The sequence below is a fragment of the Balaenoptera borealis genome, assembly GCF_965194805.1.
Source record: "Balaenoptera borealis genome assembly, chromosome: 1".
Lineage (NCBI taxonomy): Eukaryota > Metazoa > Chordata > Mammalia > Artiodactyla > Balaenopteridae > Balaenoptera > Balaenoptera borealis.
This window is the reverse complement of record NC_138860.1, coordinates 125,595,091-125,612,712: the sequence shown is the minus strand read 5'-3', so window position 1 is coordinate 125,612,712 and position 17,622 is coordinate 125,595,091. Positions and strand designations below refer to the sequence as shown.

At 34.6% G+C, this 17,622-nt stretch overlaps 1 protein-coding gene across 8 annotated transcripts in view; it reads right to left on the bottom strand.

Moving 5' to 3' along the window:
* The window catches only part of ADGRL4 (adhesion G protein-coupled receptor L4), a 128,093-nt gene that overhangs the window by 24,978 nt on the left and 85,493 nt on the right, over positions 1-17,622 (bottom strand). For all 8 annotated transcript variants that reach the window (XM_082355082.1, XM_082355081.1, XM_082355083.1 and 5 more), the window contains 4 exons: positions 12,326-12,499; positions 10,900-11,103; positions 8,595-8,815; positions 8,398-8,464 (listed from right to left, as the gene is read on the bottom strand). In XM_082355082.1, coding sequence (XP_082211208.1) covers positions 8,398-8,464; positions 8,595-8,815; positions 10,900-11,103; positions 12,326-12,499 — 666 coding nt within the window. The remainder of the gene's footprint in view (positions 1-8,397; positions 8,465-8,594; positions 8,816-10,899; positions 11,104-12,325; positions 12,500-17,622) is intronic.

Genomic DNA, 17,622 nt, shown 5'->3' with positions numbered 1-17,622 from the left:
GAAGGTATTTCCGGTAAGAATATAACTCCCATGAATGGGAATACATTGAAAACTACAAATGTATTATTTATGTTAAGTTCTTTTTTAGCACCACTTTTCCTTTTTTTAAATTCCAGCTACCTGTTTCAAGAAGGTCAGAATCATATGAAAAAGTAGTTAAATGTTATAGGCTCTGAAGTTCTTATTAATACATAATACGGAGAAAAGGGTAGAATACTGAAGTGCCTTGAACCACAGAGGTCACTAAAGATGCATCTAACAAATATGATGCCATTAAATTAACAGATGTAATTAAAATGTTATCCATGTAATTAAAATTGTTACCCACAGTTTAAAATTTACAGTGAATAGTGTTTCTAATATAGCTTTAATGGGGTCATCTAAAGGACATTGCCTGAACTATGATTTTAATTCTCTTCCTTATATTTATGCCATTTAAAGAAAGCTGCAAATGCACTCCTATAAAAGATACTTAAAAACCAAGTCTACACTAGTAGCTACCAGTCAAGAGATTTGGGGGTATTGCCCCCCATGGGACATTTGGTTGTATCTGGAGACAGTTTTGGTTGTCATACCTAGGTGGTGATGGTGGAGCTGGTGGTGATGGTAGAAGCCAGAGATGCGGCTAAACTTCCATACAGCATAGGCCCCGCAACAAAGATTTGGTCCTACGTGTTAATGATGGCACTGTTGCAGAATCTTGGTCTATCATAATTCTTCCTTTCAGTTTATATATTCCAATTTAGCCATTAGAAACCACAGTAGATAAAATTATCTAGTGTTGGCAAAAATGTCAGAAAACGGACATTCTTATATATTGTCAATGGAAGTATCGATTGAAGTAAATGTTTTGGAGGCAATTTGGAAATTTAAAAATCTGCCTCAACTTGCATTTGTAGCTTTTTTAAAAATTGAAGTTTAGTTGACTTACAATATTACATTAGTTTCAGGTGTACAACAGAGTGATTTGATATTTTTATACATTATGTACCATACAAAGTTATTACAATATTATTGACTATATTCCCTGTGCTGTACATTATACTTCTCAAAAGCACTTCATAACAAATTTATATAATGGATATATGTAACTGTATTGAAACGATTCTCTTGCAGTATTATTTGTAAGAAGAAAATCAATAAGGAAGTGGTTAAATAAATTAGATCATACTCATAATATGAAATGATAAAAAATGGTAGGATTGTATGTTCTAACAAGGAAGGATGAATATGATACATTGCAGGTTATAAATAATTTGGGTTATTTGAATTTATAATCAAATTACATTGCTTACATTTATACATATGTATATGCATATTTATGTGTGGTATATATGTATTTGTGTGTGTGTGTGTATGCATAGCAAAGGTCTGGAAAGATACAAAGTAAGTATTGAGCAAAAGAGTAGTCAGTCATGGAGAATATGAGTATGTTTTGAAATGTTCACTTTTTACTTTACATAGTCTTGTAATATTTGCATTTCTTTCAAGCTTGGGCAATGTGTGAAATTTAAAAAAATGTAATAAGAATACATCACATAATAATAAATATACATAGACATGGTCTGTCTTGTAAGGCTTATGTGAGGAATTCAGTTTTGAGTAGGTTTTAATAGTTATTTCCTAGTGAAAGGGAAATAAGAGATTGTAGACATAATTTAGAACAATTAGAGGAGACCATCACAAAAAACTGAGTGGAATTCTGGGCAACCTAAAAAGACGTGGGTAAAGGAGCAATATAGAAACACTGAATTATAAGAGTTGTGATTTAAATTGAAATGAAAGTTCTCATTTTTTAAAGAAAATGCCTTATTTGGACACAGCTTAATTAGTATTTGCCTCAATCAAGCAAATTAAATTCTTCAATACTGAACATATCTATGAGAAACTTCAATTTCTACTTAAAAGTTAAATTATTTTCACAAACTCTTCTTTATATTTGTGTACTTGAATCTAATCATTTGCACAGTTTTAGTTGAAAGAATTCAGCATGAAAGATTAAAAATACTGAAGAAAGAAATAAATTATGTAAATTATCTTCAGTTTGCAGCTTGCTTTACAAAGATTTAGAAATCTCTTTCTTGTACAGCTCAATCTTTCAAAAGCATGGCTAGGTCTTTTCATGTATAGTTATAATCTTAACATTCTAAATGTAGTGATTCGTAGATAGAATCAGTGGGGTCAGTGGTTCACACTTCAGAATTCTAAGAGATCCTTAATATTAATGGGTAAACACCTGAGGAAGTACTTTTATTTGATCAATGCTGAAAATGTTGCTGCTCAAATACCTAAGTAGTTAACACTTATCAGAGTAAATTGAAAGCTTGAATCTTCCTTTGAAACAACATACCTAGGGGTAGAAAAAGCCACCAGTGCGAACTAATTCTGTGCTTATTCATTTACATATTATCTTAAAGGCATCACCATTATAACTCCAAACCAGACATGCCCCAGGGCTCCATTCATAAAAACAAGCAAATATCATTTACTGGGAACTGGTTCTTACTCTATAGAAGAAATGCAAGGATTCCATGTAAGAATTAAACCCATTGCCAGTTGTTCTATAAAAATTTCTTTTCCAAGTACAAGTCTTCCCAGATTTATTCAGAGAAAGCTGAGAGAGCAATTTTATCTCTCATTTAAAGCCAGGCATAACAAAGTCACCACTAATTATCTATTTAAACTTGAAGGCTCACTTACTTTTTATCTTTATTCTGGAAAATAAATACTATTTATTCTATTAAATTTCTATTGCTTTTCTTTAAGACATTTCACACTGTTTCATTTCAGTTAACGTTTTCCAGCAGAGCGTACTAGAGACTTTTAACAAATTCCATGTACAAGCACGGTTATCATAATAATATCTTGCTATAATTAAACAAATGCTGTCATATCTTCACCAATATTTAAAAAAATTAGGACCTATGCTTATATATATGTATATATACATACACACACACACACACACACACACTATATTGGCCAAACATACAGAACCTTGCATACAAAATTTTGTTGTGCAAATTATGGTTTTAAAATTAGTGTTTTAACTTAATTTTTTTTTTTAAACTTTGGGTTTATTTATTTATTTATTTTTATGGCTGTGTTGGGTCTTCGTTTCTGTGTGAGGGCTTTCTCTAGTTGCGGCAAGTGGGGGCCATTCTTCATCGCAGTGCGCGGGCCTCTCATTATCGTGGCCTCTCTTGTTGCGGAGCACAGGCTCCAGACGCGCAGGCTCAGCAATTGTGGCTCATGGGCCCAGTTGCTCCGCGGCATGTGGGATCCTCCCAGACCAGGGCTCGAACCCGTATCCTCCGCATTGGCAGGCAGATTCTCAACCACTGCGCCACCAGGGAAGCCCCTTAATTTTTAATACAAAAGGTAAAGCTAAGAAAGCCAAAGATTGTCCTCCAAATTATTGTGTATTTTCCTTTTTTAATTTTTAAAGAATAGATGCTTTTTCTAAAAAAATTGTTTTGTATTTACTATATCTTTGTTGCGTTGGACTGGCATCATTATCTTCATCTTACATGTTAGGAATCCAGAACACAGAAGTCATATAGCTTAAGAAAGATCACAGGGTGTTTCTTCTTGCCTTATTTATTACCATGGTCTTTATTAATGGATCAATTAAAATACACAGATAATTATTAAGGATTTGCTACCTTCTGTGTTCTGGGGTGATCAGTAAGAAGGCTGGTAGTTTTACAGTGTAGAGTCCACTCACGCATAGAGAATGCATTGTGAATGTGGCTGTGTAGAAAACTCGTTTGGGACTCATTGGGCTGTGGCCCCTAAGGTCATGCAACAAGTGGCACTGATTATTGAACAAGTTATGGTCAGTGAATCAAGAGACTCACAGCTCTATGTTGGGTATTTGGATGTGGGAGATGAGTAGTGTAATGCAGACAGAAAATTATCATGTGAAACAAAACAAAGCATTAAAAGTACTATTTCGGGTTTGACTCAAAATTCTATGGGAGCATGTTGAAGAAAGAGATTAGTTACAAATCTGGAAAGGTTTTCATGAAGTTGTGCAGTAATTAATGATAAGATTTCAGGCAGCAGAGTTTTGCACAAGGTTGTAGGATTATTGAGTGCAAAGAACCAAGAAAATATCCAAAGCGCGGCAAATATTCTAAAAAGGATAAAGTTCTTTGGTGAGTTGTTTTGTGGAGATATGCAGTGCGAGAAAAGGCTGAAAATAGGCAGGGTTCAGCTAAATTACTGAGAACCTTATACACCAGCCTATGGTATTTAGACTATAGGCAATGGGGAACTTATCGGCAATGGGATGAAGAAGGTAGGTCATAGACTCAACTTCACGAATGTGAGTTCCAGCTCAGGTACTTAGTAATTGTTCGGCAAACTGTGTAACCACCCTATGCCCCAATTTCTCCAACTTCAAAATAAAATAAACCACACACACACACACACACACACACACACACACACACATTTTTGAGTTGTTGAAGGATTAAACTAAATGTGCTAACATATGGAGAATGTTTAGCTTAGCACCAGGAATATACAAGAGCTTAATATTAATGTTCTTATTTTTCTTATTAATTGTTCCCATTATGTGAGCTGAGTTTGGGGCAGTTTATTCCGGATAGATTAAAATGAAATGGTACAGAATGGCAGCAAAAAGACAGATTAGAAGGCAACTGAAAATGTAGCAAGTTAAAATGAAAAGGTGAGCTTTAGATTAAGACAGAACTAGTTTAAAGTTCTAGCCTCATTATTTGTAGATTTCAGTGCCTTGGGCAAATCACTTAATATTTTGAATCAAATTCTATTTTTCATTAACTATAAAATGGGATGATGACAATGTAGATTATTTAAGGAGATTGAGTATTGAAGTATTAGCTGTCTGTTTTTAAAATTAGTAGCTGCTCAACAAACTGTAAATTAAAAAAAATTCCTATTATTGTTATTAATACTATAATCTTAGTAAGGAATAACAATGACTCAAAGGGATAACAAAGGTCTGACTGTGAAAATAGAGAAGAAACGGATAAGTTTTATGGAGGTAAAAATTTGGTAAATAGTTAATGACATGTAGACTAGGGAGTGATGAGTCTATGAAAAGATGATTCTTGAATCTTCTTAATAAAAGACAGATGATGATAATTTTGTGATTTCTGGTACTGCCTTATTTACAATAGCAACTATTTTGTCTGTGCCCTTTGTTTTCCTTCAAAAGGAATCTGGCACGCTTATACGGCTGCTTAGGAGACACTTAAGTTCACAATAAGAATCCATTGTATGGAAAGTATACTCTGCTTCTCTCCCCATCCGCAAACGAGTTCCTCATCTCCATGATGACTTCCTCTTCCACATCTCACCGGTATCACTTATATTTTATTATATGATATTCTTTGTCATTTGTTTCATCTTGCTTTCTCCTCATTAACACTATAGTGGGCAGGGGATAATTCTTATATTTCCTCTGTCCTCCCATCATGCCCAGACCACCCAATTAACACCGTGACCTTAATGATATGGATTGGCATCTTGTCCTACCAGAATATCCCCAAACATAGGATGACAATTTTCAATTCAGTAAATCTGTATAGATGACTGTTGGGGTGGCACGGTTGATTCTAGGATATGTTCCTTCATTGATAAAGCTCAGCTCCTCTGCTGCTGGGGGCTGGAAGGGTCTGATCAGCTCTTGCGGATGGAGAGAGCTTCACGACATCACTTTGGTTTAGGTTGGTTCTTATTACTGCCGGTAATCTTGGCTTATGTGATGGCTTACACTTAGATGGTATATGTGATTTTTTTTTAGTGTTTATAGTATTTCATTTCCATCTTGGCCCCTTCCATTTTTCAGAGAGGGCCAGCCACGCCACCATTCAACATCACCTGTACTCAGCCTGTTTTCTTGCTGTGTATAACTTCACTTGACCTGACAACCTTCTGGGCAGCACGACAACTTTTCTTCCCCTCTCTAACTTTTCTGTGCTTATAGGATAGCTGAAGCCTTTGTGTGTTCACCCCGTCATTTTATTCCCAGGCACACTCTATAATAATCCTTTTCCTCCCTGCTGTCAAGGGGATAGTCCAATAAGCATGCAGCCTGCAGGAAACTAAAAGCAAGTCTAGGCTCTATGTTCACACTTGACAAAAGTCAGGGGACATATGTCAAGCTGTCATAAAAATTGTTCATATATTGCTCTTGAATATCAAGGAGACATGAAAATTCCACAGTCACATCAATCCGGGATCAAGATGAGAGCTTTACTCTTACTCTTTCCGATTCCATTCCCTACAGACCTTTTGGAGTACTCCTCCACAACTTGTCTTCATGGAGATGGGGGAGTACTTTTTTTTTTTTCACTGTCAGGGTAAGGAAAAGCTTTTCATAGAGAACAATGCACTCCCTCAAAGACCAAGGACTCCTAACTCCGAGACACGACCCTCTCAGCCCCACTCTTTAGTCCCCTTACTGGGCTACACCTGGTCCTAATGTCTCTTTGAAAGATCCATGGGAAGTGTCAGGTCCAAATTATTGGTGGCTCTTTTTCAAATGTCTGGGTGCTCAATATTTCTTATACTTTATCTTTGAATGCAATACTATTCTGGGACAACAGGAGAACTTTTACTTAATGTTGTATCATACAGCTGAATAATAATAATAGTAATAATAATAATATGCCAGCATTAGCACAGAAAGCCAGAGATCACTAGAGTAAAGGAATTCACTTCCATTCAATAATTATTTAAAGAATTTCTGCTGTTTTCAAAGATATAAAAAAGATAAACAGTATTCAGTTTTAGACTAAACCGAAAGGCCTTATCCATTTCTTAAATAGCCTGACCCTCTAGTTAAATGGAATGATTATCATACAGAAACCGTAAGGAAGATATATTGGTTCATTAATTTCAGACTAGGACAGTGTGACATTGTTCATTTAGGCTTCTGGGAAAGTTTATAGGACTCATTTTTAGATAAACCCATCTAAAATCTGTCCATCTTACTATAAGATAATCCAAAGTTATCTTTTCCCTTATAGAAGCAAAAGTAAAAAAAAATAATTTCAGGGAACACTTTCTATTTCTTACTTTAGAGAAATATGCTCCTATTTTTCCTGTTTTCAGGAACTTTCTAGGCCACTACTTTCCTCTAAACTCTAAGAATCACTGATCCAAAGAACTTTCACTTATACAAAACAATATGAGAGATGGCCCACTCCGTAGAGAGGGAATCAGTAAAATTAGAAAATTTAGACAGTGCTTTCACGCAAAATACTCATATCAGGGCAGCGCATGAAAATATACGGATGGGACACATTCAGCCTCTATTCTCATGTGGGTTGAAAATTTTGGAATTCTAAATTAACTAACTCTGAAACTGTTTTAGCTGAAATCTTGCCAATGTTTTCTTTTTATATTACTAGATTCACTGTGAGAATTATAAACAATTTTCTGTCATGATTAGGAAATATAGTTCCTGAATGCACTTTATTTCACCCACACCATTAAAAAGTAAACCTTGAAGAAAATTCTCTGCTTTGCATTTCAAGTCTTTCTCCATTTAGCAGCTTCCTCACACCCATAAAAACACATGGGGAGAGAATGAGAGGAAAAGAATTCGAAAAAGATAGCTAGCTATGGCCAAAACATATGGGACAAAGTTGTCCAAAATATTGTCACAACTCCTCCATTGACAATTCATTCTATTGTACAGCCTTGTCAGACCTCCCAGATTCATTGACAGACTATTATATTCAGAGAGGCTTTGAAAACTTACGGCACTTAGAAATGCTCTGGAGACATATAAAAATGTCTTTATTTAGAATGGAACATATAACACCTGCCAAATTTGTAGGTTTGAAACCACTTCCAATAAGAATTAAAAGGCCCTCTTCCCAGCTGAAATAGGGCTATCAATATATGACTTGCCTGCTCATGGGAAATAGTGGGTTCTTGTCTCTGATGTTGCAATTTAGTTTAAAATCACTTTTGTGATGACAGGGTACATAAGGATGATAAAACTATAAAGATGACAGTCTAATCTTCAAAGATCACTGATCATTGATAAAAGATTAAATAACGTAAACATCTGAAATGCCAGATTATCAGCTGGTTCGCACACTCTCAGTATTGAAGTATGCTGAGATACTACTGATAAGCGAAAAATGCTTTTCCTATATGTAGTGCAAAAATACATCCTCCCAAGAGAGGCAAATGAATTATAATAGCTTTGAGTTTAAAATGTATATTTTTTCTCAATAGTGATGCAATATATGTCTAGTATTAATAAATGCTTTGTTGTAAAGTGCTCAAAATTATTTTTCCCCTCAAAGTAATGCCTGATTATTGAGAATTTTAAGCACCCTTAAATTGTAACTTTTTTTGAATTCTAGCCGCAATTTTATATATACTTACAAGAATGATTAGACATGCTGGTCCTATAAAACTCCAAATGAAGTTGTTTTCTGTGCTAAGCCAACATCTGAAAAGTAAATAAGAGATAAAAATCTATACATATGCTTGTATGTACTTCAACAAAGCAAAATTTTCAATGATATACAAAGCTTATTCAGAATTGCATTCCAAATATTTATGAGATCATCTTAACTTACACTTTGGTGGTGCCATAATACCTATATCCTAATGATGCTGAAAATCCAACTACCACAGCTGGGCTGAGATAGCCAAAGATATAAAAATTCTTGTGCAAAAATCCCTTGTTGTAGATGACTCCTACAACAATGAGATAGAGGTGAATGCCTTCAATGCACATCCATGCAAAGGCAGCTAAAAAGAAGTAATGCAGCAGCCCGGCAATGATGGAACAGAAGAGCTAGAAAGCAAAGAAAGAAACCATAAGCAGTGTTTACTTTAACATTATTGTAACATAAAATCTTGACTTTCTCCATAAATTATGCCATTTTATATAATGCTTGGTCACATTAAAATATCCCTGTCAAGTGTCAGTTTTTTAAATTGTACCATTCCCAACTGATTTAAAAGAACTGTGCTTCATCAATGTGAAACATTCACCTGTCCTGTAATAGAACTAAGTTGCTATTCTTGTCCAGAGATTTATACTTTTTATACACTTATATTATGTGATAAATTGTGGATTAGTCACCTGATTATCTCACAGTGACTGTTATGATTTGAGTTGATTTCTGTTTTGGAGCTGCCTTTACTTTCCTTTATTTTAATCATGCTCAAAGAATGAAACTTACTGCTAATACTATGTTAAACAAAACATCATAAATAATTAAGAGAAGGCACTGAATTTACAAAACAGACAAATGATGATATATTTTACAAAAATATCCGTTATATGATCACTTGAAGTTACAAGGTTATCAGGTAAATTTGAAATGGATTTCAGTTCAATATTATTTATTAGTATTGACTTCACACTTAGAACTAGAGTTAGGCTTATAAGAAATAACAGAAAATGAAATAGTTATACACTTCTGTAGTAACAGAACTAACACAATCTATTACTGGTGAGATAACATAATAACATTTACATACTTATTGCACTTAATAAAATAGAGTATAATTCAAACATAATGAGATTACCTACTAAAATAGATTCGAGAGTACTATATAAGGTTGGGGATGGTGATTAAAATTTGGGAACCACTTCAGTGAGGAAGTGAGATTTGAAATACGGCTTTAAAGTGGGAAGAATTTGATAGGTGAAATAGAATTGAAAATAAACACTATAAGGAATAGTTTTGTGGTGAGGATGACGGTGGGGTGAAGCTGAAGGAGGAATTGGGCATTGGAGGATAGTGGGAGGTGCACAGAATTGACAGGTGTTATAAATACCACTGCAAAACAAACAAACAAAAACATACGGAGTTTACAGTCTCGTGTAGGTTATTTAAAATAGGTGCTTTGTGGCATCTACTTCAGAAGAAAACCTTGATAACTGATGGTTACTCTCAGTACTTGAAAGATGACTAATAAGAATGGAAATATGGAGGCAATTTAATGTTTTGTGGCCATGTTGATGCACTTCTCTGGTCTCCAGCTGCAGGGCGGGCTGCAGCTGCTATACAGGAAAGCCACTGATGTGCTCACGTTTCCTGATGGCTGCTGACAGCCACTGACTGAGCACAGCAAGACATTCCTGTTCTTGAGAGACCTGCCATGTGACTTTGGCTGAGGGTCTTCTCAAAGGACTCCTTGACAGGCAAACTGGGCTTTCCTTAGAACTGCACTGCTGTGTAAAGTGCTTCTACTAACTCATCCTTTCACCTTTCTTTCCTTCACTCAGGCTCAGGCCTGCATCTTGGTCTGATGGCTCTCCAAGTCTCTCTCTTCCTGTTTTCTCTCACAGCCATTTCGCTTAATAAATTTATTGCTTGTTTTATCCCACTTTAGTGTCTGCTTCTAGGATGACCCAGACTAGCTCAAGATGGGAGCTATTTGATAAGGCTCTAGATCAATAATGGTGGAAAATGGTTAGAAAAGTGCATTTACTAGGTTGAGCTAATTCATCATATTTCAACCTATGAACCTTAGCCACTTTTGTGTTCCATCCCTGTCTTGAGATAAACATTTTTTCCAACTCCTCTCTCCCCTCCCTCTCCCTTCTGTTTTTGTTTAACGCCCATGTAAAAACAAACCACAACAAAACAAAAAACAAAACAAGGTTATTTCTTCAGTTTGCTGACAAGTTTTTGCAGTTCATCATAATGAGGGCCACTGTGGTTAATGGAATTACTAAGCAAGTTGCTCACATATGTAAGCATTCTCAAACTTAGAAACACCTTAAGAACAAAGTATATCGTGTATTTGCCCCATTAAGCCCTTAATTCCAATTCAATTCCAATTCATATATGTTTCTATGACATATATATTTAGGAAAGTAAAAATTTAGAAAATAAAAATAGAGAGTAAGGGAGATCTACATACCTTATTAGTATTTGTATTGATCCCAACAAGAAAAACAAGTTCAGCAAGGAATAGGCTACAGCAGAGATTTTTGTGAATTGTTGTCCTGGTGCTCTGAATTTCACTGAAGAACCAGAAGGTAAAAATGCATATGGCAAGGCAAATCAGTGAAATAATTATTCCTAGTTGAGTGATCCTTGTAAGAATATTATAATCTTTAATACCCTAAGGGAAAATAATAATACAACTGTTAAAAGAATAACTCAGTAGCTCGTCAAAGGAACTACAGCATATAATGAACTTCCCTTTTTGGTGAAACATTAAACTGTTCATAAAATGTAAAAATACAAATGTGCATTTAGATGAGAAAATTTTGTACTTTTGAAAGTGTTCAACATTCAGAAAATCTGATATAAATCACATAGCACTTTAACAGTTCTGTAATTAGTGATCTTTTTCCCTAAGCACAGTATATATTAGTATATGGTTTAACAATGTTATCACCATTAGTTTCTTGATATTAGAAAGGCAATTCATTATTGTAATGTGAAAATGGTTAATTAAAGCAGCTTTATCAGTGGTAAGAACAAGTCATTTCAATGCAGTAATTCATTTAAACACATTAAACAAAGGTATCAGAAATGCTGCATATATAGAATAACAAAACAGTATAGTTGCGAGACTTTGAAATGGGAAAGGTTGGTTTCACTCTAACCAGATGGTTTTAAGAGGCATCTTTGTTTATTTAACATTCAGAAAAAAAAATCATCTTTATCACTGACATTAGGGTTAGGCAGATTTATTTAGTCATGATATGTATTTGATGGATTTTAAGTATTGTAGGGAAATGAGCCTGTAATCTATAGATTCTAATACAGGGATATAAAACAAAAACCTATATAATGTAAAAGCAAGATATTACTGATGTAAAATACATATTATGAAGCTATTCACCTTAGAAAGATTTTTCATGTTTAAAAATCTTGCAGGGTTCTACATTATTAAAACATGGTATTTGTTATGAATGTGCTAATACTTATTGACCAGGTATCAAATATTTTTAATCAATTTGTCATCAGTAAAAATAAACTTTCAATACAAAGGCAAAAGCCCTTAAAGTCCATGATACTTTAAAATGTATAAATGGTCCTTAAAAGCAGCATTAAAAACTAAGAGTCAATGGATAGATATTTAATACACAATCTACTAGATATTATAGATTAGGTAAGTCTTACACTAAAAATAACCAAAGATCCAAACTAGATATGTCATAGAAGGCAGGTAAGAAAAGAAAGACTAAAAAAAAGGTAATGTTGACATTGTATCAGTAAATTAAATATGCTATTTACACTCAAAGAAAACATATAAAAATTAAATATTCTCTTGAATGACATAAAGAAGAAGAAAAAAAACAGATTTATAAATATGAATTGGAAAATTGGCTTACAATAGAAGAACCAGAAGACATCAAAATTGCAAAATGTGTCAGGTGGTTACAGCGGCATGAGGTGTGGGTCTCATTCGAGTATGTCAGTTCACAGCCCTCCGAAGACCAGCTGCCATTCATGGTGTCAGGTAAGTAGTTCCAAAATGCACATTGACTCCTATACTTACCTGTGGTCTGAAAAAGAGACATTTTACTGATGGGAAAAAGAGAAAAAGTTACACATACGACATCGTTTTGGTTATATTTAAAACACCATTTTGCATAGCAATATATTTAAAACCATGCCTAAAAAGTAAAGCATAAAATCAATGCTAATAAGTGAATGCTATTGTTGTGTGAAAAAATTGAAGTTTATACTGCAACCATGCTATATTTTATCAATCCTGTGTCATGAATTTGTGAGAATTATTGTCAATTGAGATCATGTATGTCATTTAGAATGGTGCATGACATATCTCATTATCTTCGATAAATGTTTATTGAGTATGCACTAGATATTAGTCATTGATCCAGGTGCTAAGAATACACCACTGAACAAAACAGAAAAAGTGTTTGTGTTATTGACCTTACATTCTAATGAGGAGATTAGATAAGAAATTATTAAACAAAATAAATAAGCCAGGGAAAGGAGAACAGAAGTAATCTGAGGAGGCTTTTGCTAGGAAATGACATTTAAGCAAATACTTCAATTAAGTGAGAGTGTGAGCCCTAAAGACTTGGGAACAGAGGGTTCCGGACAGTTTGAATGGAAAATGGAAAAGCTCTGAAGTGAGACTCAATGAAGGTCTTCCAGAAACATCTAGAAGCCAATGCAGTTCAAGCAATGAATGAGGTAAAGAGTAGTGAGTGTAGATCAGAGATAGACAGGGGCTGATCAAATAGACTACAGGAAGGTTGTTCAATAAATAGCAGAGTTCTCCTTATCATATATTAATATTAACTAATCATAACACAATACCTAATGCACTGTAAGTTTTAATAAGTTATTCATAGAATGCTGTATACCTATGCTTGTGTCTTGTAGAAATAAAAACTGTTTACAATTATACAACAGTTTATAGTTAACTAGGTGCTTTCTTACCTACTTTGTTTAATTTGATCCTCAAAAGAGCCCTGTGAGTGGGTATTGTGTTGAGAGACCAAGAGATGTCAAAAAATATATGCAAGACTAATCATTGATAAGTGGAGTAAAACAGAGCCAAACGCAAATCTTCAGACAACTATTTATTAAAGAAAATATTAGTTGAGTATCAAATATAGGCACTGTGCTAGGAGCCAGGGATTCTTAGTTGAAAAGATAAAGCATCTGCCCTCAAGGATGACGGAAGCCCAGATGATTTGAATACAATTAGACAGTTGCTTTAATGGCCTATATACAAAATCCAACACTTAGATCAATGGTTGGAGCACTGGTCAATTTGACTGGAGTAAGTCTAGGAAGACAGTGATTGAACTGAAATTGGAGAGATGACAAGAAATTTTTCAAAGAGGTCAAGCTATGTGAAGAAAATTGAAACTCCACATCCAGTTCCCCCAAAACTGCCAGGAAAATACCCAATCCCATTCTTGTTAAAAAACAAAGAAACAGATAAGCTAGAGGAGCCAGAAGGACTCTAGAATTGAGGAGCTAGAGTCAGCTGAGAGTGCATCACTCAAAAAACAGGGGTTAAGTGAGGGTCTGTCTACATGCTGAGTACCCACCATTGCCCACCACTTTCTTTTTATTCTCCTAATCCTTTCAGTGAGCTTCTGTCTTTAGGCATGAGACTAAAAGGTTTCTGAGAAACTAAAGGCTGAAGAGAAATGACTTTTAGGTAGTGATCTTCAGGATCTTCCAGTGCAATGGCCAGAAACTAGCCTGATGATAACTCTCTAGGGAAGCACACCACTGCCACAAGCCACCTGAACACACAATCACCTTTCAAATGTCTCATTATTAGATATGGATGGATGGCCATGAACCACCAGACCTCCGAGGACACACTCTACCATGAAAGACAAAGAACAAAAAGCCAACAAGCCAAACAGAGGAAATCCGGAGCAACATAATGTAAGGAGTAGAACACAGATTTTTTTTAAAATATAAATACTACCACAGAGAAATTCTGCACCCATGAAACAAAAGCAGAGTTCAAAAAATAAGGGTGTTCAGTTATAATTAAGTATAAAGTAGAAATAAAATATGTTAGCAGGAAAAAAAAATAAAAATGTAAAGGAAAACTTAAAATGAAAAAAAAAAAAAAGACCTTAGAGGCTCAGCTGGGGAGTCCAATATTTACATAAGAATAACAAGAGAAGAGACCAGAGATACTGGAGAGGAAGAAATTAGCAAACAAATAATAATAGAAAATTCGCTAAAACTGAAGACCACATAAATGCCTAGTACAATTAATAAAGAAAGATCCACACCAAGGTTCATCTTTGATTGAATCCTGAGAATAAAGATAAGATCTCAAAAGTTTGAGAGAGAGAAAGAGACAGATCACTTGCAAAAGAATGCAAATTTTAAGTAAAATATTAATTGCATGCAGCTTCCCCAGGTTAACCTGGAAAGCTAGAAAACAATGAGCAAGGTCTAGAAAATTCTGAAGAAAAACTTATGCACAATTTATAACTCTATACCATGGAATTTATCTAAGTGTACGGGTAAGATAGAACCATAGTATATACTTAGCTAAAAAGGTAATGCAAGAGCTCAAAAACTTGACTTTCTGGGCACCTTTCTCAAGAGTCACTGGAGAATATGCCACCAAAATACAGAGATAAACTAAGAAAGAGGAATCGTTGGTTCAAGGAAACATTGAATCTGACACAGGAGAGAGGAGAGTTGCATGCCCAGGACGACGGTGACAGAGATGTCCAGTCTGATAGCCATAGAGAAGGCCAAGGGTAGACCATCCAGACAGGATCAAGTTCACAGAGGCCTAAAAAGGATGTCTCCAGAACATTAATTTAGCTGATAATCTTATGTATTTGAATGTTTTATAAGGAGATTTACAGTACTGTCAGAAAGTTTGGGGACTAATTAGTAATGGATAAATAGAAATCTAAGCAAGCTAAATTAAAGGAATCTACTAACACCTGGAAAATGGTTCAGCCTCATGATTCAGCTGTGTATAACACATTGAAAGCTGATTTAACCCAAAATTTGATGAAGCATGGGAGGATGAATAGTTGGGGGAGTGTGTGGATCACAGGGGAAGATATGTATAAGAAAATTAAATCCACATTTTCTATAGATGAAGGCAATAGATCATACCTATTTTTTAAAAGCTTACAAAAATAAGAGGAGTTATTAAGTTTGGGGTGAAGGAGATAGAGGATCAATGGAATATGCTTTCCCATTTTGTAGGAAACCAGAAACTTCAGCCTATTTGTTAGCTGAGACACTGGGACCAATGTGGAGAGATCCAGGAAAGTTGAGGTAATGGATAAAGCTTAATTTCTTGGGAGGTAGTTGGGGGAGGGATTCAGAGAATAGCATCGGGCAGGAGAGTATCTTAGCTGTGGAAGAATGGATTCTGGAGAAAGACTGTGGGTATGAAACTTTGTTCTACCAGTTGTTGCTGAGCGACCACGGGCAAGGCATTAAATCTTTCATTTAATCTCAGTTTCCTCATCTGTGAAATGGAGATAACAGTACACACCTCATAGGGTTCTTGTGAGAATTAAAGTAAATAATTTAGAACAAAGCGTGTTTCCATATAAGCATTATTAAAGTATTGGTTGCTGTAACTATTATCATTATTATTATCTGTATTATTGTAACAACTATAATTAATATTCCTCTAAAGTAATGAAGTATATACTAGTTGGTGAAGTTGCAAGTAAATTATCAGGGAATCAGGAAGTGGAAGGTGTTATATATGAAATAACTTTGATTTTCCTAGAGAATAAAATGGGATCCAAATTTTATTCTCAGAGGGAAGCAATGGATTGGGTAAATGTATTTTCAGAGGAAAGAGATGGAATTTCAGAGTGGTCATTACTTTGAATGGGAAAATAATTTGAACAGAGAAGACGATTAAGGACAATCAAGTTTTCTCATTAACTATGGTGAAGAACTCTTGTGTAAATGTGTGTTTCGTTCTGTTGCTGTGTCAAACAGAGATGGGCGAAGTGGGTTGCCCTTGCCACTCTTCAGCTGCCAAAACATTCCACTGATAAAAACTGTAGAAAAACCATGAGACCATGCAAAAGAATAATGTTTGTTTTCTAGTATCAAAAGGTCATTTGCATTTAGCATTTGAAAATATCTAAATTTAGTTTCCATTCTTAAAACATTTCACACCTTCTTTTTCCCTCAACAGAATGCCCACCATTGTTTAGGTTTGAGCTACCATTTACTTGCATTTTCTATACATTTAGTTTCTCTCTACATCAGATGTCTGTCTTTACAGTGACACATTTGTACTGTATGGAAGCATATAGAGTGGCCCCTTGATATTCACAGGGGATTGATTCCAGGACCCCTGCGCATTCCGAAATCCACGGATACTCAAGTTACTTTCGTAAAATGGAGTAGTATTTGCATATAACCTATGCACATCCTCCTGTATACTTTAAATCATCTCTAGATTACTTATAAAACTCAATACAATGTAAATGCTATGTAAATAGTTGATGGGCTGCAGTAAATTCAAGTTTTGCTTTTTGGAACTTTCTGGAATTTTTCCCTTGAATATTTTCCATTTGTGTTTGGTTGAATTCATGGATGTGGAACCTGTGGATACGGAGGGCTGACTATATGTTCTTTTAATCCCCTGTTTCCCATAAACATGCAAATACAATTGCCTAGCTTCAAGATTCTCTAAATAGAGTTTCTGAGGCAATTTAATCATGTATTAGGATTGAAATTCAATTGAAAGCCCAAGAAACCATTAACTGTAAAAATGCAGCAAACAATATGATTTTGAGTTTCCCTGTTCACTTTTAGGTCTATAAAAACCCTAAATACTTAGTTATTTCTAATCATTTTTTTTATTGTATAGTTTTAATTATACATGGGTTTGAAAAAAGGTTTAGAATAACAATAAAAGAGTAAAGTGGTCTCAGATGATTTCTTTATGAAATATTATGAACTTCTCTATGATTTTATTTTAATCAGCACCCAAATCAGTATTATTTTATATTACAATTAACCAAACACCTCCCTCATTATACAAGTAACATTTATCTCTTTAATACTTTTTTTATAACTTCTTCCTTGAAGGGCCGGAGACTTCCAAAATGAACAATGTACTTAAAAATAAAACTAAAATGTAGCTTAATTTCAGAGAATCAAATACATAAAATTC